This window comes from Sebastes umbrosus, chromosome 12 (assembly GCF_015220745.1).
Source record: "Sebastes umbrosus isolate fSebUmb1 chromosome 12, fSebUmb1.pri, whole genome shotgun sequence".
NCBI lineage: Eukaryota > Metazoa > Chordata > Actinopteri > Perciformes > Sebastidae > Sebastes > Sebastes umbrosus.
The window spans coordinates 1723852-1749102 of record NC_051280.1 but is presented as its reverse complement, the minus strand read 5'-3'; the positions used below and the strand labels follow the sequence as shown (position 1 = coordinate 1749102).

General features: G+C 39.9%; 2 protein-coding genes across 4 annotated transcripts in view; one reads left to right on the top strand and one right to left on the bottom strand.

Moving 5' to 3' along the window:
- agla (amylo-alpha-1, 6-glucosidase, 4-alpha-glucanotransferase a) overlaps positions 1-7261 on the bottom strand; it is a 40489-nt gene extending 33228 nt beyond the window's left edge. For all 3 annotated transcript variants that reach the window (XM_037786955.1, XM_037786956.1, XM_037786957.1), the window contains exons 1-2: positions 7125-7261; positions 2729-2854 (exon numbers count right to left, since the gene is read on the bottom strand). In XM_037786955.1, coding sequence (XP_037642883.1) covers positions 2729-2816 — 88 coding nt within the window. In that variant the 5' untranslated portion in view covers positions 2817-2854; positions 7125-7261. The remainder of the gene's footprint in view (positions 1-2728; positions 2855-7124) is intronic.
- Positions 6042-24801, top strand: frrs1a (ferric-chelate reductase 1a). Its single transcript, XM_037786959.1, is given in 18 exon segments — positions 6042-6598; positions 12807-13056; positions 13442-13584; positions 13804-13898; positions 14350-14500; positions 14633-14752; positions 15183-15254; positions 15551-15649; positions 17230-17298; positions 17300-17381; positions 18048-18161; positions 18537-18652; positions 19877-19963; positions 20102-20199; positions 20353-20411; positions 20508-20652; positions 20810-20871; positions 23482-24801. Coding segments are annotated over 16 exon segments (1677 nt in total). The 5' UTR covers positions 6042-6598; positions 12807-12848; the 3' UTR covers positions 20829-20871; positions 23482-24801.
- The last annotated feature ends 450 nt before the right edge of the window (positions 24802-25251 follow it).

The following is a 25251-nucleotide window of genomic DNA, read 5'->3' as shown; positions in this document are numbered from 1 at the left end:
CAATCTATCCATATAAGCCACGCCCATTTGCGTCTCAATGGATTTTCCATCATTCGGAATTGTGTCCAAATCAGATTTTTCACTGCTCCTTTGAGCAACCGTCTCCAAATTTGGTACAGAGCATCTAATGACCAAGCCAGAAAAAGTTACGTTTTTGAATAGTTGATTGGGTGGTCATGTGTAGATATGATGTCTGAGTGACAATGACAAATTTGGTGCCATCTGGCCGATAGGTGGTGCTGTAGCAGCATAATCTAACCATAAAGGAAGTATTCTCTATTTCTCTGTGTATATATGACTTCCCTTTGCATATCTCCAGAACCATTCATCCAGTCAACTTCACACTTGGCGGGTACAAGCAGCCATAAGGCGGTTCTCAGACAACGCTGCAAGCACAACTTCTGGGGGCTAAGCAATCGGACAGGCACACGCTCCAAACGGGCACTGCACTGCTGCTCTAAAATACTAATTTTTGTTTTATATTGTACTGACTGAAGTCAGGCTGGTATTTATTTATTGGCACCTGTTAACCTTAAAACCTGTAACACTTAACATTATTGTTTACAGGAAGCTTTAAGCTTTTATTTTCAAAGAGTTTTAGTTTTACTGTTTTGAGTCTTATGTTTTATCAAGTGTTGTCTCATGTGAGCCAGTTTGTTTGTTTGTATGGAAGTTACAAATAAAAGAAGAAAATAATCAAATGTGATGAAGTACGGTATGGCTATTTTAATTAAACCATTTACTGAACAATTACTGTATAATGATACCGTTCCCGTGATATAAAATTACATATACCGTGATTTTTGCCATATCGCCCACCCCTACTGATTATTTGCTTCCTCCCCCCCACCCCCACACTGGCCTTCTACAGTCTTAACATCAGTACTGTAACAACACTGCAGGATAATCCCTCTTTCAACACACGCAGACTGAAATAAACAACAGGAATACTTTACAAATATGACAGTCACTCATAGTGGTTCAAGGTTTATCTAAATATAGTCCAGTATAACAGCCAGCCCACTAAATCCCTATCGGGTTCAGAGTGCTGTAAATGTCAAATGGTACACTTCTGCCTCCAAACCACAAACACACACACACACACACACACACACACATACACGCATACACACATACACGCATACTCCATTACTGCTAATGGATGTCTTTATTTTAAACAAATTTTGAAATGCACTACAGATTTAAAGCAGGACTTCTTAATTACTTTTATGTCATGACACCCAAAGAGACGACCATTAGACCACTGACAACCTATTTAAAGGTCGTGTAAAGGATATTCAGAGATTTGTTTCTAAACACATTATAAATGTTGGAAAAATAATGACTGAAAACATGTTGCAAAGACTGTGAACATTGTAGTACTGGATTGTGGAGTTAGATCGTTCAACTGTTTTTCGCCAGTTTTGTGTTCAGGATTTTTTAGGCGGGGCTGAAATCATGGCTCGAAGACACACTGGAGCCATCCTTAACATAACTCCACCCGTCTTCAGAAACCTGAACCTTTTTGAAAGCCAAAACAGAAACCCAGACAATTACCAAAGGTTATTTTTCGCTAGCTCAGTCAGTAGAGCATGAGACTGATACATCCAGGGTCATGCGTTCGAGCCCCGTGATGGGCGCTGATATTTCCATGACTGTTTTTGTATTGTATTTTTATGATTGTAATCCATCCCATGTCCTATTTATATTTATTCTTTTTCTGTAAACTTGTAAAAAAATTAAGTCTTTCAAAAAAAAAAAGAAAATGACAAAGTGTCAGAGTATGGAGTACCAAGGCCACGGATGTCTTTGATACTACCAGCACCACAAAAGCAAGCACTTTGTCTTTGTCCACTTTGTTTATTTTTGCTTTACTGAAACTTTAAGCATTCATAAGGTCATTTAAAATGATCAGACGCAAAATTTGAGACTTGTTTTCTCTATCAGCGCTAAAACCAAGAACGTAAACGCATGAAAACACACAAAACAGGAAGCTACTTGTTTCAAGCCTGGTGCTCTTCCTCAGGCACTTTATGGTTTTAATAAAGGCCATTTTCTCTAATTCAGTAACTGTACTGAGATTACTGAAAGCTAGTACCAACTTCCACAATTATGTGAAATAAAAAAAAACACATTGTCCAAGGTCTTATCCTGAGTCCCTGCATTATCCCTTGTAAATGTCAAATATCTGTCAAAAAAGCATTTTGGAACATTTATGGTAAATGGACTGTATTTACATTACAGCACCTCACTGGACGAAGCGTTTTACAGTTTGCCTCTCATTCACACACACATTCATACACCAATGGTGGCAGAGCCGCCATGCATTCAATCTTTTGGATGGCTCATTCTGCCCTCAGGTCATAAACATAAATGTATCCCATCAAATGGCACATGTGTTTTGATGTGGATTGGCAAGAATTGTGTTTACATTTCCAAAAGGGCGTGGTTTCGGTCTAATCTATTAATTTGTCCCTGCCCCCCCCCGCCTCCTGGACGTATGGATGGAGTCCTCTACAGCTCCATATCTCTCTGGACTCTCCACAGACTCTTAAAATCACTCAGTTGGTTTTGTCCACCACCAATATGTTTATGCATATAAAATAGAATACAATAAACATAGATAGATCCTAGTACATAATTTGCAAGGCTGAGCAGCCTCCCTAATCCATTCAGGCATTCAGTAAAGTGGAACAGTGAAGGAGCAGTTGTTTAAAAGAAACATTACCTTGCTCAAGTCTGAACAGGGTCCTCTCTAAATTCTCTTTGCCGTTCAGCATCAGGACTCGGATCTGTTTCAGGTGCTGCGGCAACATCTTAGGAAGATCTTCAAAGTTAACCGATCCCTAACCTCCTGTAAGGAGGGAAATACAGGTTACTCAATGGTTAGAACTATTATATCAACCACAAGACACTTTTTCAAAATATTAAAGCAAGTTTTTTGCTTCTTGTCAATTCAGTGGAATTCCACATGGTTATGTGGAGCAACCATAGACTGTATACAACAGGCGAGATGCATTGGCAGTATGTTGGCACTGACAGTGGATTTGTGCCACACTGGCACTGCACTCAAATAGCCCTCAGGCTGTACACCGTCCAACGCTCTGTCCACTAGTGGTAGACTAGTTCACCGGTAGGAGAGCGGTCGGTGGCTCTGTAGTCTCTTAGCAGCGGAGAGTGATGGATGGACCGTTTAGACCAGCTGGCCACCAGCCCGCTGTTTGGCTCATTTTCTGTAACCAGTGTAGCATGAAAGCATGGTGGAATTGGCAAACTAGCTAGCTGACACTACTTCTCTCTCTCACGGAAAGCGAACACATTAAGCAGTTATTCATTTATTCATTTATTTATCTCCGCCCCTAACATTACTCATTCTAGAGACCCCCATAAAGCTCAGATTATAACTGGAACCCTGATTGCAGTGGATCGTCATGTAAACAACTAATATTTATTAACATTAAATTGTCAGACAAACATACTCAAAATAGAAGCATGTATCCGTAGTGCTGTTTGTACAACCTAATAGTAATGTCTGGCTGTACTGCAGTCTATTTCTGCTGACCTTTATTTTCCATTACATGTCCCCTACACACAGTAGAGAGGAAATAGCAAAGCTATACATACTGACCGTACTGATCCGCTTTAAAAATAAAAGGCCTTTGTGGAACAGCCGCATTTCATTGATGCCTACATGACGTGGCGATGTATTGCTATGCACTTAGCTAAACAAAAGACATCATGGTTTTTTTTAGATATAACTCTCCATCAATTTTAATACTTAGATAACTGCTGCTCTTCAGTTTATCAGCTTAGACTGTTGAGTTGAACCAATCGACAAAACAACCACCAACTATACAGAGACAAATGGGTTAGACCACACAATAGACTCTGAAGTAACAAGCATAGTTACAACACCTGCAACAGAATTGTGTCATACAACAGGAGGTTGAATGCCGACTATCTGCTTTTGTCAGCTATCAGAGGTCTGGCAAACAGTCATTTGATCAATATGGAAGTTTTTAAAACAACATGAGCTCCAAAGGAGCCAAATCATCTGTGACCAAACTCCAGATGCACCAGTGAACTAAAATCTAAACTAACAAGTGAAGCAGGAAGTTTGTGAAATCATGACAACATATCTCTAACAGAAAATGTTAAGGATGCACCGACACCGACACCGGATCGGATATCAGGCCGATACTAGGGGTGGGATAAAAAAAGATCGATTCACCTATGTATCGCGATTTTAATTTTTACGATTTTGAAATCAATTTTTTAATGCCAGAATCGATATATTTTCTTCATTTGAGCAAGCCCCCACCCAGGAAGGGGGATCGGTGCATCCTTACAAAATGTACTGACCAAATTGATCAGCATTCACAATTTGAAACTAATCAACACGTACATGACTGACATGAATAGCACATAAAAGTTTGCCAAATATTGCTAACTGCCATGAAGATAAGAGGGGTTAAATGTTAAACAAGGATTTTGAGGCAATGACTTGATTGAGACATGTGTTGTGCAAACTGTTGTAACACAGCACAAGGAAGTTAGTCCTTATGCTTTACTTACCATGAAGTATGTACTTTAGTTCAAACTGACAACAGCTGCTGCTAAAACGGATTTTGGACACAAACTTTCGTCAGTCAGTCAGTCAGTCAGTCGGTGATCTGGCTTCATAGACTGGAGCATTTTAACTTTTTAAATGTAGGCTACATTTTACTAGCCACTATTTAGCAGTAATGATCGAACATGATTGATGGCCTGTTAAACATCTGGCACGACAGCAATAAGTCCTAGAAGATTATGATTTCTAAGAACATATGAGATCATTTATGACATGATCAACTGTGTGACTGACCATATCGAACGGAAATCAATGACAAACAAGTGGAAAAAATAAATAAACCAACAACCATTTTCATCGAAAGGAAGTTAGCATCGCCCTGGTTCCCTCGACAAAAAGCCAATGGGATTGTTCCATTGGGTTTTGGATTATTGCAGAAAATAAGCTCTGTGGCAAACAAACGTTTATGATACTTACATGTTTTGTTCAGTAAGATAATCTTCACTAATGCACACCACTTCTCTGATTAATGAAGTATGAATGCAATCACCAGAAGTAAAAAGCTAACGTTGGGCTATAAAAACAACTACACCATGGTTGCATGAACGTGAGTATACACAACGAGGCTGTACGGGCAGACAAGTCGGCGAGATGACGTTTAGTAGTCTCATTTAGCCACTTAGACACGTAAAAGCTTCAAATATCTAATAGTATTTATTGATGTATTTTATATTGTAGAACAAAACGTTAAAATCTCTTCAGCTTGTGTTAACCACAGACCTTATTTCAGGCATCTAACTACATAACCAATTCAAAAAACCATTGACTTCAAGACGAGGAAACCGGAACAACTAAACGGTTAAAATGCTAACTCATTTCTGGTTTTAGGACTCCTTCGTGTAGCACTCTATAGGGTAGTGCAGTAATGGCATCCTGAGTAGAGAATGTGTCTGTGTGTGTGTCGTCATCCGAGCTTCTCTGTTTGCCCTGTTCGTGCTGTTAGCACCGTCGGCAGCTAGCCGCCGGCTCAGCCGTCGCCATGTTGAGAGCCGCGTGGAGGCAATCCAAGATATGCTCTGAATTTGGAAGTTAGCAAAAAATGTAGCAATTTCGAGGTACTTGTGAATGCATCTCAGATTTTTTATTTGAAGTGTTTCATAAGGTGACATTAAGTACCTTCGTCATTACGCACATTCAAAACGAATTAATTAATAGACAGAATTTTGAATGTCTATCAACATTTCTTGTTTCAAAACAACTGACAATGTATTTCTGCTACTTTATACTTGTACTTGTAAGGGTAAATATAGTACTACTGCAAATGTCGTACTTTATATTGTAATAACATACGGTGCTCAGCTACACACTACCCAGAAGTACATATGAAGTAGTTATAATTGGCTCTGCCGTGACCAACTACAAAAGTTAAATGTTGCACATTGCACTTCTACATTAATACATTAGTGATAACAGATATATTATATACAATAATATAACACTTTGACAGGGGCCGTTATGCATAATGAGCATTTACTTCTGATACTATTAGTGAATAGCCTACTTGTTCTGGAGTATTTCTGGATGTGCATTACTACTCTTATTTCAGTAAAGGATCTGAATACATCATACACCACTGACTATAAACTAGAACATGCTTTTAGTAGATGGGACATTACATTTCACTTATATCTGAATCATAAACCTGGAATGGCCCTAACAAATGGCTAGAATCACACCTCACATCCTGTTTTATAGGATTTAAGTCTAGCAACAATCACAAAGGAAAAACATTTTTAAAAAATATTTTTGCCAAGGACTTCCTGGAACTCCCACGTCCACAAGTAGAGGCCCTGGATAGTAATGTAGCCTACTTGAACAATAGTAGTAGCCATAAACTAGCCGAGACTTCTCCACACAGCACCAGATCACACTGTGGCAGCTTTGGGTTCATTTGGAGAAGGTGAATGCATCCTGAGTCACTGAACTCTCCTCTGAGTCTGCGCAGAGCTGCAGTCCGACCAGAACAAGGTCAGGAATCCAGCCTTTAATGTCAAACTATCTATTTATAAAACCCTGGCACATCGGCTCCATACCAACCACAGAATAGTTATATAGACGTACAATATCAAGATGACGGTAGATAATCATTCGCCACGGTGCTGCAGGAACCTGCAAAGCTAATGTCCCGTTTGAGCCAAACTCCCATCAAAATAGCGGCCATTTAATGTTGCCTCGCTTATTAGCACACATTTATTCACCGTAAAACATAATGCAAAGTCCTGATTTAGTTGTTAGTAACCACTTGGCAATTCGGCATACGTATAATTGACCTAAGGCCCCTTATTCATATAAAGCAACGCAGTTAACTTGTGGTTCACTTGGTACTTCTTACAGTCGGCCCCAACAGAATGTATGGAGTGGGCGGTGCCGTCAGGTTGATATTTTACTGACGGAAGTAATGCAGGTTTGGTCATATTGATTACAAACTTGAGAACGGGGACACAATATTACACGACAATGCAAAGAGCATGTGTGAATGTCCACTCCCACTCACCTGTCAGTTGTGTCTTGGGTCAGTCACAGCAACAGGAGGACAGTTTGGAGTGAGACAGCTCTGTGTCTCTGGGATGGACAGTGTCTGAGCTGAGGGGGCGTGGTCCGCAGACCGGAGGCCTTTACCGTAATAACCCGAGTAAAACGGAACAATTAAATGTTTTTTAAAGGTCCCATATCGTGCTAATTTTTTTTCTTTCTTTAATTTATTTTTCTCTCCATTTTGTTTTATCCATATTTCATTTTATTTTATTTCGTTATGAGGAAAGGGAAGAAAAAGGGAAAGAAAAAGAGGGAAAAATGTATATATGTATACAAAAACAAAAAAAACAAAAACAAAAAAAAAAACTCAACTGGCCAGGCCATGATGCCTCAACACCAACCTGGCTCCTCCTCCAACGATTTCCTATGGATCAAAAAGGGCATAAGCCCTGAGCTATCAAACCAGGTTCACGAATTTACGATACCATAGGATATCGTGCTCATTTTCAGGTTCATACTTGTATTTTGTGTTTCTACTAGAACATGTTTACATGCTGTAATGTTAAAAAACTACTTTATTTTCCTCATACTGTCTGCCTGAATATATATGTATTTACCCTCTGTCTGAAACGCTCCGTTTTAGCGCATTTCAACAGAATGGCAACGGAATGCGCTGCTAGGAAACAGCTTGGGTCCATGTTTACTTCCTGTCAGCTGATGTCATTCACATACACTGCAACAGGAAATAAACTGGGACACATTAAGAATGTTTACGTTTAAAACTGTGAAATTGTCTAAATATTGTACATTTGTGACATCACAAATGTACAGAAATCCTGACAGCTTGTTTCAAACGCACGGTTTCTGAATACGGGCTGTGTGCATTTCTCCGTATATTGAACGTTTTGATAGTTTAACAGTATTTATATAGCACTTAAACCTGTTTTTTAATATAAAATACCTGAAAATCTGACTTTTTACAATATGGGACCTTTGAAACCTGTATTTGTTTAAGCGAGAGATTTGTGCAGCGCTCATTTATTGTGAATATGAATTCCATAACATAACATCATAACATAGGATGTCTCCTGGAAGCTGCCCAGTAGCTTCAGTCAGTCTTGCACTTTATGGTATATACCGGTTGTCCTGAAGTAGTTGGGAACTTAGTGCCTTGCTCATGGGGAATTCAGTGGTGGTTGCTGAAGCACTGAACTAATTATTTACCTTTTACCACTTGCATTTGTATTCGAACCCTCAACCCCATGGCAAAGTTTGTCTATTTGTCAAGTTTAACACGAAGTCTTACTAGACAATAATTGCAACAGTAGGCTATGTGTGCAATGATGGAAACATCAATGCAATCTTGTATATTTACAGCAATAACAAATTGATTGCAATAGGATATTGCTGCCAAAATGCTCATGAAATTGCATAATTTCTGTTGCGCAATTTCTAAGCTTTACCAGACACTTCAACACATCACGTACACACATAAACAGACAGGGGAGTTACATAAGCTGGCACTGCAGTGCAGACGTTGGGCAGACAGAGAGCAGCACACCAATGGTCTGTACTGCAGGAGCACTAGCTAGGAGCATAATGTCAGGATTATGTCATCCATCCATTGACACAGATAAAGTCAAATAAAATGTAATCGGAAATCATGAAGGAATTGCCTCTGAGTTTCTGTAATCAGATTATTGTTACTGATTATTCTTGGTAAACATTATTAAAATGATATTACACTGTTTAAGCATCTCTTCTTTTTTTAATTATAAATGTCTCATTCACTGTATCTTTCAACATCACATCCCACCATCCATGCTAAGTTTTATTTTACTGTCTATATATTTCATACACTAACATGATATTCTGTATATTCAGTGATTCATCTATACGGTTGTCAGGGTGGAAAAGCTTGAGAAAAAGCATTGTGAGCATCATGGGAAACTAAAATTTTATTTTGAACAAATGTTCTTCAAGATGACTCAGCAGGCCTGGTCATTAGAAACGCTGTGACACATTACTGTCTTTCGATACACTATTCATTTACAAAGCAGAATTTGAATGCTAAAATGTGCACATATATTAAATTCTACTGCACATTCTCTGTTCAGGGAGAAACGATCATATCAGAGAGGAAAGGCTGATAATCAAAAACCTTTCTAGGACTATGTTACTGACAAGCTGTCTGTGAATGTGATGTGAACTAATCTCTTGCCCAGCGAAGACTCCTCAGTGTAAATGATGAAATGAGTGTCCCTTTCATACCACCAGTGGGAAATCTTCTCCACACACACAACAAATCCAAATTTAGAATAAAATCCCAAACTAGGAGAAGCTCAGGCACACTGAGTGGGAAAATGTTTTGACATGGTTTGCAGCATTTTTCTGGTTGAACAACATATATGTATAGCCGTACTTGCACACTACTCTATTAATATTCAGTATGTAGTGCATTCACACTGGAAAAATAACAACATGAAGAAAACTAAAAACGCTAGTATGCAGAATGAAATGTTGAACACTACTGACCCACAATGGCAGTACAATGAAAACTAGAATGGCACTCGGAGAGCGCAGACCTCCACCAAGCTGCTTGACTTTAAAACAGATCACAGCTCACAGCTGGCGGTACCGTGAGGTGGTCAGCTTATTATTAACACGGTGTGTTTCCGTGTAACGTATCGGCAGATGCCTCTTCTCTCTTTCAGCAGCCTTGTTATGTCTGTATAATGTTACACTACGTTGTCTCTCATCCGTCATCTACCGCTTTGTTCTTTCTCACCGCGGACGGCCAGCAGCTCCCACACCACGATGTCTTGCCACACATCCACACACGTATCTCTCTGCTCTCAGAAGGGGGCGGGGTCACGAGTCATCAACACATTATCAGTTACACTGCGCATGTGTTATACCCTATGGTCTTAATGCTCAGGCTAATTGGAATCCTTAAAAAAATTTCTGAATCCGGATCGCCATCAAAATCTAATGGATTGTTCATTGTGACACACTCAACCCCTCCAAAAAATTTCATTCAAATCCATCACAAACTTTTGGAGAAATCCTGCTAACAGACAGACAGACAGACAGACAGACAAACAAACAAACCAACGCCGGTGAAAACATAACCTCCTTCAAGGCCCTTGGCTTATACTGTATATATATATATATATATATATATATATATGTATGTATATATACATATACTGTATATAAATATATATGTATATATATATACGAATGAATGAATGACTTTATTTCGAACATAAAAATAAATAAAAACAGATAGAAAATAATAACAAACAAAACACGATATAACACAACCCTTAACACAACCCTTCCTTATCCACCTCGGACAAATGTCTTTTTTGTATAGCTTTTTAATTTGATTTAAATTTGTGCTCCGCTTCAACCCATCACCCAACCCATTCCACAAATCCCCCCCACAGACTGAAATACACATACTCTTCTTTGTTGTACGAACACAACGCTTTTTAAAATTCAATTTTCCTCTTAAATTATAACCCCCCTCCCTGTCACAAAACATTTTTGAATATTGCCCGGAAGTGAATTATGTCTTGCTTTGAACATAATTATTGCGGTTTTAAATTTGACCAAATCCATGAATTTCAATGCATGTGATTTTAAAAACAGTGTGTTTGTGTGTTCCCTATATCCCACATTATTTACTATCCTGATTGCTCTCTTTTGTAGTATGCATAATGGTTGTAAGTTGCTTTTATAAGTGTTACCCCAAACTTCCACCCAGTAATTCAGATATGGTGATACAAGTGAAGAATACAGAATGTGCAGTGATTTATGGTCCAGTATGTGTCTTGTATTCCCTAAAACTTCTACACTCTTTGCCATCTTTGTTCTTACATCATTTATCTGAGGTTTCCAGCAGATTTTGTGGACCAGTATTACACCCAGAAATGTATTTTCATATACTCAATATTAACATCATCTATCATCATTCGTACTTGTATGTCTATTTTTTGGTTTCCAAATAACATAAATTTAGTTTTGTCCAAATTTAATGACAATTTGTTTCTGTCAAACCACCGTTGCAATTTTCTCATTTCTGTTGTGGCCACCTCCAAAAGCTGCTATATATATTATTCTGTGCAGCTTATGGCTTATGTACAAAAAGAGAGCAAAAATAGCAGATTCCTGGTATGTGTAGGCTCCTCATACATGGCCAATAAAGCTTCTGTATGTCATATATAATGAAAGGCATACAAAAATACATTCAAAGTGGGATATATTACCACGATGTGTCTAAATAGAGATAGCTATATAGCCAAGATCCAAGACACATGTAATGATCATGTCATGTAATGTCTGAATTAGGGTATTGGCACCTTTTTTGGTCCAATTCAGGCGCCGTATGTACAGTAGGCCTATTATCTGTAAATGGAATGTACACGTGATGGGGTAATGAAACCTGCCCCGGAGGCAAAAGTCTTATCAGGATGTTCCAATAGTTCATCCATCAGGTTGTAAAAACTGCTGTAATAACACACACACACACACACACACACACACACACAGGACACTGGGAAAGGGGAAATTATATTGCACTCACATATATATATATATAGTCACACTTGGACATTTTTCCTTCTACTGCAGCAGGAACAGTGGTGAGTACAACAACCTTATCCCTCACTTTGATTACCAGTTTTCCTTCTTGAGGTTTCCTCTAAATAAGGGGTTTCAAAGTCTGAGACTGTGGACCTCCCGTCAGACAAAGCTAAGAAAAAACGCACCCGCACATCCCCCCTTTTACTTGCTTAGTTTCACTCAGGATGCCTTTGGGATATTGATTATGTTATTTGATCCCGTAGACACTCAACAATTGAGTCAAGATAGCCTGATATTGCTGTTTGACATAAAAAAGGTCTGTCCTGAGGCATTTTTTTGACTCTGGGAAAAACTGTAAAAATTTCCCAAAACTGCTGTATCTCTGATCTATCTCTTTAACCACGTTTAGGCTATTCTGTGTGATCATCTTTTGATGACTACTGTAATAATTAATGTCATATTGTTTCGCTTCCGTTCACTGAGCCAAAGAGTCAAACCTCTGCTCTAGAAGTAGCTAAGCTCTTTCTTTATTTGGTATATTTTATGACAGTTTTTACAGGTGGTGGCCCACCAGTGCCCCGGGATTACTTAACAAGTGTCTCGTTGTCACAAAGGCCATCATTAAAAATGGATTGCAGTGATTAGAATAGAGTGGAAAGCCTTCTCCTTAGTGTTTAAGTGTCTGTTTGCTGTTCTTTCTGTTAAAAGATGTGTCCTGAAGAATGTGTAGGGTCACTGAGGCCACAAATGTTGAGATGTGTTTTGATCTGACTCAGAGAAGACAGTGTGTGCGGAGAGCTGAGGTCTAATGAAAAGATGCTGATGGTTGCATCATGGGAAGTGTAGGAGTTTTTTTTGTAGAAGCCTCTACTGCATCAAGTTGACCATTCTTCATTATTCTGTCTCTTGTGAGTAGCCAAACTTCACAGAAGTGCAATACTGACATGAAGGAGAGCTTCAGCTGCTGAATGGTTTATCCTTTGTAACAATGACAGTGTGGATACAACTTGTCATATACAGGAAACAGTTTGTAAATAAGTCCAGAAATGTTGCTCGTGGTCATGTTGAATTCATTCTTTGGAGGAATGTGTGATTTCTTTCTTCATTTCAGACTTTGTGGACACCGCGTAGCAGCTGATACTTCACCTGGTAGATGTCTCCCGTGGGCTTGCGTTGTCTTCTCTTTATCTCTGTTGTGGTGTGTTACTGGGTGCCGGCAGGCTGCTATGCCGACGGCAAGGTCACCAAAGTCTGTGACAGCATGGAACCCCACCATGGTGTCCCCGGTCAAACCACTCACAGCCCCTACCGCCTAGAAACCAACACCACCACCACGTTCAGTCCAGGAGACCGGATCCAAGGTAACTAAGGACTGTGACAGAGTCAGTCGCCCAAGACCCAACACTGCCAATGCATGCATATCAATGAAACCCATCGCTATGATAAAGCCTCTAATGTGAAAAATGTAATAGGAAATCCACCCTAAAAACAGAATCCATACTGTCAAAGTTAGCAAAAACAGTTTACTATAAGCTTTTTAATTATGCAGTACTCCAAAAGGAAGAAGCCAGCGAGCATATTCTTTATAAATATAAATATAACACAATGACCAAACTAATCAAATTTGAGGCTCCATTGAAGATGAAACCTGGTCAGTTTAGAACCAGCTGAATGGAAATGATTGATAATGTTCATATCATTTTCTTTTTATATTTAATTTTTTGACACTTTTGTAACCTTTTCCAGTCATCCTATCCGGAACATCGTATTTTGAGGGCTTTCTGCTTCAGGCCAGAGATGCAGCCAATCAGGGCTCAGTATCCACCGTTGGCACCTTCACCCTGACCAATGTAAACAAGACACAGCTGCTCCCCTGTAATAAGCACAAGGTACATACGCACACATGCACATAAAGACACATTGTGATGAAGTACTATGAAGTTTAAATACCAAATCAAAAAGTAACACATTTAAAAAGTAATTGATAACAAATTTCAGCTAACACACTCATAAGATTATTGAACAAAATGTAAAATATATGAAAAATACTATTTAAAATCTTTAAGACCTGTGTGTTTGTGTGTGTGTGTGTGTGTGTGTGTGTCCAGGGTTCAGCAGTGAGCCATACGAGTGATGCCAGACAGACAGAGGTTATTGTCATCTGGAATGCTCCTAAAGATGCTCCCGGACAGGTTCAGTTTTTGTGAGTTTTTATTCTTTCTAAATACTCAATCAAAACTTATGAAACTCTCTTTGAGCAGTGGCCACTGCAGTCACAAATAATGGTTGATTACGGCACAATTGGATACACAAAAAAGTAGTTGCTCCAGTAGCACCATAAGAGAATTAAGTCGGCAAACTGACTCAGCAAGGGCAAGTGTGTAGCATATGTTGGGGGATATATTAGCAAAAATATAATAAATTAAATATAATATTCATAACTATGTTTTCATTAGTGTATAATCACCTAAACTAAGAATTGCTTTGTTTTCATTAGCTTAGAGTGAGCCCATATCTACATAGGGAGCAGGTATTTTTGCCATGTATATTTAAAGAAATGTTTGTATGACAGTGTGTCTTTATTCTAAAGGCTTGTATTTACTTTAGGACAGAATATTCCACAATGTGAGTGTATCTATGGGTATGTTTTCCAGTGTGACTGTAGTTGCCCACTACAGTGTATTTTGGGTGAAGCTGCCTGGACCAATCATCTATCAGCATGGTGTTACTCCCCAGCCACCTCAGTCAGACACTACACCTCCTCCAGTACAACCTACGACCACACCCCCCATCCTGCCTGGGCCTGTGAGTGTTACAGCATTTGAACTTCTGATTGTGACAGGGATTTCCTGTCTGCAGTAATTAATACATTTTAATGTGAAATTATGTGTAACACTTAAGACTAATAACTCCCCCCTCCCCGTCTTACACCTTTAGTTTACTTCTGAGGGATGTGGCCAATCGAAATCCTGCCTGCTAGATCCTCCAGGCTGTGATCCAAAAGAAGATCCTCACTGCTTCTTCCTGTCCATGACTACAGATGGACCGGACAAAACGGTTTGACTTTTAACTGTTTAAATTAAAGGTGCCAGTGCTACATTAAGCATTTTAACATCAATAGATCCTTACAATATTCAAACTGAGCAACAACATTCTCACTCCCAACTCGTCAAATACCGACACCAACTTTATATGACGCTCTAGGTACCCCTAGCATCAGCTTTGGACATGTCAGTGCTGGCCTGTCAGTTTCTGCCTGTTACATGCAGAGTGTCTTTTCAAAATAAACTTCCAAGGTAGCTTTACAGAGTTTTCAGGTTTGCTTACGCAACAACAGTACTTGGTTAGGTTTAGGAAAGATCGTGGTTTGGGTTAAAATAAGTATGTTTGTTACGTAAAATAAGACGCTTACAGTTTTTTTTTTACGATTGCTTAACTGACACCATATTAATGTTATCTACTGAATCTTAACCACATTTCTCTGCAGTCTGTGATATTTGAGCTGAGTGGCCCAGCGGAGGGATACATTGCCTTTGCATTGTCCTGGGACACATGGATGGTAAGCTAGTCCCTTATTGTAACATTTATATATATATTTATAATCAAAAAAATATCTCCAGCTTTGATCAAGAACGACTCCTTAGAGTGCTGCATGAGTTCTGAGAGGTAACTATACTATACTACTATAGAAGTAACATAACTTTCCGTTTTGATCTATTTGCCAACATGTTACACCTATATTAACCTGAATATGTTAGTAAATACCGTATGTATTTTGTGTTTATGCTTGTGTGTGTGTGTGTGTGTGTGTGTGTGTGTGTGTGTGCGTGTGTGTGTGTGTGTGTGTGTGTGTAGGGCAATGATGATGTGTATATGTGTGTAAAAGATGGAGATAGAGTATCAGTGAGTGCTGCCTTCGTGAGTGGACGAACACACCCTGAGGACCAGTCACAGGTGACACATGGAACACTTTCTCTGAATAAATCCAGTGAAATATAAATGGGAATAACAGGAGCAGGGAACATTGAATACTACAGTAGATCTCATTGAAAACCTAAAAGAAAATAGACTTTTGTACTTCCAAAAACATACATGGGGCTCACTGCATGTAAGCTGTAAGGTCTAGATATTTTTTTTCCATTTTGTCAATCATTTCTTTTTTATGTAATCAAGTGCTGCCTAAATATTGTTGTTGTTTTTGTTTATATCTATATAAAGATGATTCTGATTCTTCATGCTAAGCTAAGCTAACCACATCATCCATACTTAAAGGGCGGGTCCATTATAGTTTTTCTTTTTTAGGTTTTTATGTCATTCTGTAGTTTTCATAGTGGTGTTTCTTATGTATTCAAATCCGAACATTCAAATTTTGGACAAAGTACATATGTTTTAGCGTCAAATTACTATTTTCCCAAGCCCTTCTAAAAACGTTTTCCCACGTGACCTGACGTAGGTTTTATGCATGATGATGTTCTACATATATATACATATAGCCTTATCCATAGTCAGTGTGTATATACAGTACACACAGTAACTTAGATGGCGGTCGGCATGCTACCAGTTTGGAGAAGCAGTGAAAGTGGTTATATCGCTCTCTTCAAAGCCACCAGACTACATTCACAAAAACAGTCATTTTACCTTGCAGAATGAGGGAGTATACAACCCCATAAACGTCACTGCTTTCTGCTAACGGCGGAGTGGACCTTTCCATTTGGAAAAGAACACAGATGAGTTGGCATTTAAAGCTGAAGTAGGCCTGATTGGAGCAAATATGATTAAAAAAAAGTAATTTTATAAAATGGTCGCTATATCGTGACAGTAGTACATGAAACAGGTAACCTGAAAAAAAAATCATTTTCCTCTGTGTCCTCCGGTGCTCCTAACGGCATCTGCAAGATTTTTAGGACCGGAGAAAAACAAGCAGTAAGAGCTGATCTGCGGCCTGCTGTTAAGCTGCCGTCTATGAGAGCCGGCTGTCAATCACTCGCGAACTCCGACCAAACGGTCAAACTAGGCAGCGCTGATCAAATATGAATCAATATTCTGTTACGTTAATGCCTATTTATCTCCTCAGATGTTTTCAGAATCATCTTGTAGTGTACTGTTTAGCTGTAAAATGAGAAAGTTTGTGACGCGGCCGCCATTGTAAAATCTGTTGAAGGAACGCCAAGTTCTGGTCATATGACCGGAACACAGCTCTCTCAGTGAAATGACCTGTGATTGGTCAAAGTCTCCCGTCACAGGCTAGATTTTTTAAAGCCGGAAAACAGAGCCATGAGGAGGAGCAGAAGACTATTTTTCTCTCAGAACACTTGTATTAGAATATGCTGAAAGGTTATTATGGAATTTTTGCCCAATGATGCCAAAAATATACTGCCTACTGCCACTTTAAGATGCAGACAGGAGATTGATATCTATCTTCTCACAGAGAAAGCAAAGTCTTCCTTCCTGAAATTGTATTGGATATGAAGGCCCTAACCACCAGATTCTTATTTATCTTATTTCCTTCTTTCTGTGCGTGTGTGTGTTTGCAGTCTGGTCTCTCCTTAGTGTCATGGCGACTTGCAGATGGAGTGATTCAGTGCAGGCTGAGTAGACCAGTCCAAACTGGCCAATCAGGAAGCAGCCCGCTATGATCTGGACCAAGACTACTATCTGTTTCTAGCCAACGGACATGCTGAGTACGGTGAGAGAGTCTGCACACATACAGTACGTGTTACCTTGGAAATGGAACCCATTGACCCTAGCAGTCGTCCTGTGTCTTCGAAGGCCAATTACTGCTCTTATCAAGCTGTCAAAGCTTTATTATGTCACACAGCAGTGTGATCAGCATCAACTCGTGGAATGGTATCAGTTTTATTTGGGGAACAGGATGTCATTAACAGGAAATGATGAGCACATAAAGTACAGTGCTTTTCCTTACACTCTGGTTAATGGTCGATTGGCCTTTCAAGATTGAAGTGATTTATGAATGCATGGCACCAATGAATTCCCACTTTTTTACTCACTTGCAGTGTTGCTTTACTCCAAAGAGAAAATGTTATGAAGATGCTGCAGTCTGGTAGAGTAGGTACTGTAACACTTGTGTGTCCCATTCTTAACACACATTTGATGGATGAGGATTAATTTTTGTATTGCTGTTTGTTCAAAGGGTGTGTCAGTCTGCTGGTATTGTCAGCAATATCTGACTTCAAAAGCTCTGGGATTCCTAGAATGACTGTTAAACAGTAACATTGAGAACTCTTATGTCCCATTTGCCTTGAATGCACCAGGGGTAATAGGGCATTTAAAAGTAATACTTAAATTGAAATTCCTTGCAGGAATAAGCACAATTCTTGTATCTCTCCTCTAGGTGAAATATGGAAACATAGTCAACAGCCATTAATCTCCACCCATAGAAAACACATCACTGGACCCCCTGAGGTCCTGAGAGGCTCCCGGGGACCCATCATTATGAAAATACATGGTTTGTTGAGTGCTTAATTTTTACATTTAGGTCACTGAGAGTGTCTGGTGCAGTCAAATTAGCCCACGGATGTGTAACCTAGGCTCTATCAGTTACCTACAACATATGTAAAATATGTAAATGCAATCATAATCACATTTCTTCAGTGATGCACACACTGCCAAGTGTCAGAAAAGACATTATTAGATAATCAGATAAGATGATGATATCAGTCTGCCAGCGGATTTTGGTCAGAAGGAGCAGATGCAATAGTCTTGCCATTATGATGTTGCAGGGTAGTATTAAACTATTTTAAGTGTAACATGTTAGTGTTTTACTTTTGGAAGCGTTGTTTATCAGTGGAAAGTAACTGCTGAATTGCCTCTACTTCTGTAGGTGCACTAATGCTATTAGCCTGGATGCTAACAGGAAGTGTTGGTACGTTCATTGCCAGCTTCTACAAACCTGATTGGGCAAACCAAACTCTACTCGGCCAGAAAGTCTGGTTCCAGGTAGATATTATGCACATGCACGCACGCATCCACACATTTACTTAGGTCACTTTTGGGAACATTACATTGACTTACATTCATTCCCTGGAGACTTACCGTAACCCTAATAATAACCACTACTTGCCCAACCCTCACCCTTATACTAACACCCACACACCACTTTCCAAGTTGTTGATTTTTTTGCCTTTAAAATGGTAATAGTTGATTGTTGGAGCTTTTTCACTCTTTCACTCTTGACTTTGGACCCAGTTCCTAATCTTACTATATATATATATTTTTTTTAAGTTAATATTAACATATATGTGTATATTAACTTATTTTTTTCTTATTATTTTAATCAGTTAGATAGTTTTAATAATACTTTCTTATTATTTTACATTCAGGGCTCGGACACGTTTGGGTGTAGTTCTCCATACAAAAAGAGTGACTATTAACTAGACTAAGACCTGTGCCGGTACATTTTTCATGACCCCAGTCATGGTTGGATACAGCTTTTGAAGGCTGGGCCCTGTTCATTCCTATGAAAGTTGCTCAGTGGTGCATGAAGCCTAAATGGCTCGACTTCCGTCTGGAAAAGTACCCGGATCTTGGGCAAATGGAACATGCGTAGTAGCGTCCGCTCGGTCACATGGCTCGTTCACGGGGTCCCGACATCCCGCCGACGTCACGGCTTGCGCTCCAGCCTCGGTCTGGGTCTCATTCACATGAACTGAGGAAAGGAAATAACTCTGGATTCGGCTATTAGTTAATTTTACAACTTTAAAAACTTAATTTTTTAAATAAGGACTATTAGAGTGTTCATACTGGGAAGTTTAATAACCTCAAAAAAAATTATCCGCTGAGATACAGACATCTCTTTCCCATTGTAAGTCTATGGGAAAAAGCATTTTTGGGCCAAATGGCATCACGCGACGGACACAGAAATTGCAGTACCGCTGTTTGGCCATTACGAAAGTTGGGATAAACGACCGGCACTCTTCCTGAGGGCTTGGTATAGTCCCCAAACCTAACCCAAACAAGTGACCCAAAAATCAGCTTTTTCCCAAAAGGGGCATGGCTTTTGTCTCCAATTGGACAAGCCGTCCCCAGTTAACTGGTCTTTAGTCTCACAGTCACACACACACACCAGCTTTGCAAAAAAAGAAGTGAAAGAAATGGCAATACCATGATGTTGAATGCTGTTAAGGTGTGTGTGTGTGTGTGTGTATGTGTGTGTGTCTGTAGGTTCATCGAGGCCTGATGATGCTAACTGTGACTCTGACCATTGTAGCCTTTTGCCTCCCATTTTTCTACAGGAAAGGTTGGAGCAAGGTACAGTACACACACACACACACACACACACACACACACACAGTCAGTGCATAAAGTCCAAGTTATTCATTTTGTACAGTTACACATTATGTATTCCAATGATATAATGACTGAGTGTGTGTGTGTGTGTGTGTGCAGCATGCAGGTGTCCATCCATACCTCGGCTGTTGCGTTCTAACATTATCTCTGATTCAACCAATATTGGCTGCAATCAGACCGTCACCTGACTCACACAGGTAAAATACCTCTTACATTTAAAATCAGAAGCAACTGCAATGTTTCCTCAGTTTCTGAGGTAATCTGAAGCAGCCGGTTAAAGGACAGGTACTGTATATTGTTATTACAGTATAGGCTATTAATATACTGATATTATTTGTATCTCTGTCCAGGAGATATATCTTTAACTGGGGCCACTGGGGAGTTGGGTCTGTGACTGAGATCATGGCAGGTTGGTGTGCATTCAAATTAATCTCCAAAGTTTTTTTAATAACACCTTTCCTACCTGGCTGATCAAAGTTACATTGTGTCCTCTATGTGTCTACAGTGGCAGCCATGTTCCTGGGGACGCGTCAATCATCCCTGCTCCTCCCCCAGCCATGGGCAACACATGTCCTGATTGGCTATGTGACATGGCTGGCCTCATTTAGGTTCCTCCTCCTGATGCACAAGCACCTCTACATCAAGAAAATGTATTAAAACTTGATTGAAGTCAATTTTTCATTTTGTGTAACATAAGGGTTTTACTGCAAGACGAATTATTCTTCATGACATGACAGAGTATCGAGAGCACTGTTGAGTGATCTCCATATACCTACATGCTACTCTAACTGTTGTTTGTTTGACCAGCAGCTTTGGGAGCAGATGACCAACAGGCCATCCTCTCTGACCAATCAGTGCATGGTTTCTGGGTAGGTATGAGCTTCTATCTGTGTGCCCTATACTATTCTGAAGCTGGATCACTTTCATTGCTTACTGACACTTAAATGAACGGAGTCATACTTTGTGTTTAGTGATGTGTTACACCTGTGCTTTCCTGTTGTGAAGTCTAATTAGACTTTTCTCAAAACAGAGTATTCCTCTAATTTCGCATGTTGAACTCGGGAGTCCAAAACTCACAATAGCCTACACTAAATTTGCAATAAGGACTACAGTGTTCTTGCTGATATCAAAAGCTGTTATTTGACAAAAGTCAACTTATATTCCATTTAAAGGTGCTAATACAGGATTTCTATTGCCTCTCAACGGCTCTCAACATGGCAAATGGCGAGCCGGACGGCTTGCAGCTAACGGTGCTAACAGCGCTAACAACGACAAACAGTGTTTACCTGAGGGGGAACCGAAGGTTGGTTGCTATGCGCTTCCGCGATGATGCTGTTGGTCAGAGCAGCATTATCAGCTGTAACTGCCATATGATTGCAATGCAGAGCGTCGGCTGGCAGCTAGCCCATGGGGCACGCTCACATGCAATAAAAGCATGCGCAGGCCTGCCCGGCAATGTCCAACAAAGCACAGAGAAGCTCTGATTACAACACACACAGAGGGAGAGGGACTTCATTCTCTGCTCAGGTAGACATTACTCCTCTATATCTTTACATAGACAATAGTTGTTGATGATATATTAATGCTCTGGATATCGAATATAGCACCTTTAACTACCTATTTTGGAGCAGTGAGATGCAGTCAATAGATACACCTTTTAACCTGATCGTAAAGCATATTCACATGAAACGAAATGTTATATCCTTTAGACCCTTTGACAGTTGGTAAACAATAATAAGGTATGTAAGTATGCGCTTACAGTTTGGCAACAGAAGTACGGTAGAGAACCTTTAATGGGTTGTAATCAATTAGTTCTATTAACAATGGATCACATGATTACTTGTATATGAAAGGTGCATGCTTGTAGTGACAATCTGCAGCTGTTTCTACAACTTTACTGTTTCGGCCAGTTTACACTAGGCCTACTTGCCTAGCACCAAACATGCTGTGGAGCATTTTTTTCTAAGGAGTTGGTGGAGAACAAAAATAGAACTAAATCAATATCTAATTTTTAAATGCTAAAAAGACTACCGGTGTGAGGGCTGTTGGTTAGGACCCAGATGCAGACACAGAAACAGCTGGATGGTGGTTGAAAAGCAGGTGGATTTATTATAATAAAGGTGGTATGGGCACTGGAGAAGGCAGGGGACAGGCAGGCTGCTGAGCAGGGTGGAGTGGCTGGAGGAATGAGCTGAGGCGGCGTGAGGATGGCTTGATGGGAGGCTGGCACTGGAATCCAGAACACAGGAGAACACAATGTTAATACTAGAAGCACAAGGAAACACAAGAATAACTCTGGTAATTATAATACAGAGTGGCCGAGAGAATACCAACTGGTAGGCAGAACAATCTGGCGAGGACTGGCAGGAAAAGCTGGTGTTCTTGTACTGTGGGTTGATTAGGTGATCGTTGACAGGTGCAGAGTGCAGAGTGGAGAGTGAGACCAGGTGCCTGATGAGGAAGCCGCGCCCCTGCCACACCCACAGGCAGGGGAGGGGGAGACCCAGGGGAAGCAGAACACCGGAAAACTACTGGAGTCAAGGCCAGAGCCGTGACAAACCGGTACATTACCAAAGGGCTTGCTGAGATGCTGGGATACCTTTCTAACCCACGTTCACACAACTTCCAAATCATCCTGGACAACATTGGACACAGTTGCTGCCACGTTGTTACCTGTGTTGGACTATGCCTTTGCTCAGACATTGCATATGATTGATACAGCTTACCATGCTTCCCTTAGATTCATCACAACCGTAAAGCCTTGACTCACCACTGTGAGCTGTACTACTGGGTAGGATAGCCTGCCCTGGCAACCTGCAGGCGCACACACTGGTATACTTTTATAATTTTTTGGGGCTGCTCCCATCCTGGGAGCCCAGGAAGAACATCTGCTGCAATGCTGTAGCTGATGGGGATCCTAATAAACTAAACTAAATCATCCTATCTATGTATTTATATTTCACAGGAGAACGCTGGAATGTATGCTTTGTGGTCACAGGACTTTTACATGTTGTCTGTACCAAATATTCATACAGAGAGTGGGAAAGGGGCATTTAGGTATTCCACACCCTCGGACTTTAATACATTGCAGATGTTTTAAAACTCTACGATTTCTTTGAATGCTTTTTAAAACCATTTGGAAAGCCTAGGGTCAGAATCTTTGGGGTCTCGGTGCTTAAACTGATATTTTCGATGTGTGGCTTGTACTGCATCTTGGGATGTTATGTATTGTAGTATTTATCTGTTCTTCTGTCTTGTGTCTGTTTACAAGTTGTGTATGGTGTGCTGCTGCCTATCTTGGCCAGGGCTCCCTTGAAAGAGATTTTTGATCTCAATGGGACCTATCCTGGTTAAATTAAAACACTCCGTTCGGTTCGTACTTATCTCAATGTGGACTGACTGCTCTAAGTAGGGTCTATTAGCAAAGGTTTCAAGATCTTGAGTCTACTTTCTAACTTCTACTTTACTTTCTGTTTCAGGGGTCCTTCATAAAGTCTCTCATCTTGGCTGCCTTGGCTCTGGGAAACTCTGGTCTCCTAATGGCTTTGCTGTCTTCTATTGCGGATGTGTGACATTTAATGGCAAAGAAACTCTAACTTTCAAGACCATGACCATTTTTAAAAGGTGACTTTCTATGCAAGGCTTGGAATACCAGTAAATTCCAAGTTCAGCAAGGCCTGAGGAGAGAAAGAATGAGGAACTTTTTTTCACGACGAACACACAATCATTATTTAAAAACAAATCAATGTTTCTTTTTTGTTTATATTCAGATTGTTGGTTGTATTTGTGTAGTTATAAGTTTGAGTTATTCCTATAAATTTTCTAATTCAATGTTCATATTCTAATTTTATTTTAAGTGGCATTTTTTATGTTTAAAGGTGCTATTGATTGAGGCACATTGATAACATCTATAACATTTAGCTACTAAATGTTGCATTCTCCCTCCACCTTTCCATTGCATTCACTTAACAACAAATGGTTGCCAGTTCATTGTACAACCTGCTTATTTAATGGTCGAGTGGAATGTGTATGCACCCCCTACACTTGAATTACAATATGCTGAAAGGTTATTGTGGAATTTTGCCCAATGATGCCAAAAAAAGATGTTGCCTACTGGAGCTTTAATTAAGTCCAACTGAAGTTAAATAGCATTCTTTCTGTCTGCTACAGTAACATATCTGCTCATTTGTCCTGTGTTCTCCTTCCGGAAAAAAAATCTGATAGCATAAGATTGAAATTATATTTTATATATTAATTATTGTTTTCTTTTTTTTGGTTTCCCGATGGTGCCATGGATGTATGGATGGCGCCCTCTACGTAGATGGGGACCTTATTTTGATTCAGCCAATCAAATCTTGCATAAAGCAGTAACGTTAGCGTTGTATCGCAGGCAGAGCAGGACGGTCACACTGAGCCAGACAGCCAAGAGCCTCAGACTCACTAGCTTTCTTGCTAAAGTCTGCTTCTTATCTCACTTACAAACATGAACACAACCGTCTTGTCCTACACCTCAGCTTGTTGAATGAGACAAACAAGTCACTGGAGAAAAGTGCACTGTTAATGTCAGTTTGCAGGCTAGATAGCACATTACATGTAAATGTAAGTATCAGTTGCAGAACGTGGTCTCTTCTTCAACAACACGCTGTCTGCCCACCACATGTATGATCATCCATTTGTTTGCTTGTTTGTTGCTTGAATATATATGCTGACTATAGTGCCCCAAGGCTTATGTTGTGCAGTGTTTGTCTTATCTGTAACTATTACGAATAAAAATTGCCATGACATCACATTGTACTGTACATCAGTGTGTTACGTAACATTCTTAACCCGAGATAACACTGCATGTAAATCAGTATGACATCACAAATCACAGCTTTTCCACGCCTGTGTGTGGAACACAAGGACTGTGAAACGCTGCAACACAGCATCACAGTGATGCAGCAACGATCGCAGTTAGACAATGAGCCTGTAGGAGATTATCAGTTGAAGTTATACGTCAACAAAAAAACCCAACAACACGCTAATCCTCTGAAAGGTTGGATAAGACGGTCACGGATGACAGATGTGCTTTACTTTACTACGCATAATGAAAGAGCGTGTGTGTGTGTGTGTGTGTGTGTGAGAGAGAGAGAGAATATTGTGTATGCCCGTATCCGTGCTATAGATAAGTGTGTCAGTGGTGAGCCTGAACATGTGTGTGTCGCAAATGTCGCTAAAGCTTGCTGTTTTCTGATTGGCTACTGCCCACA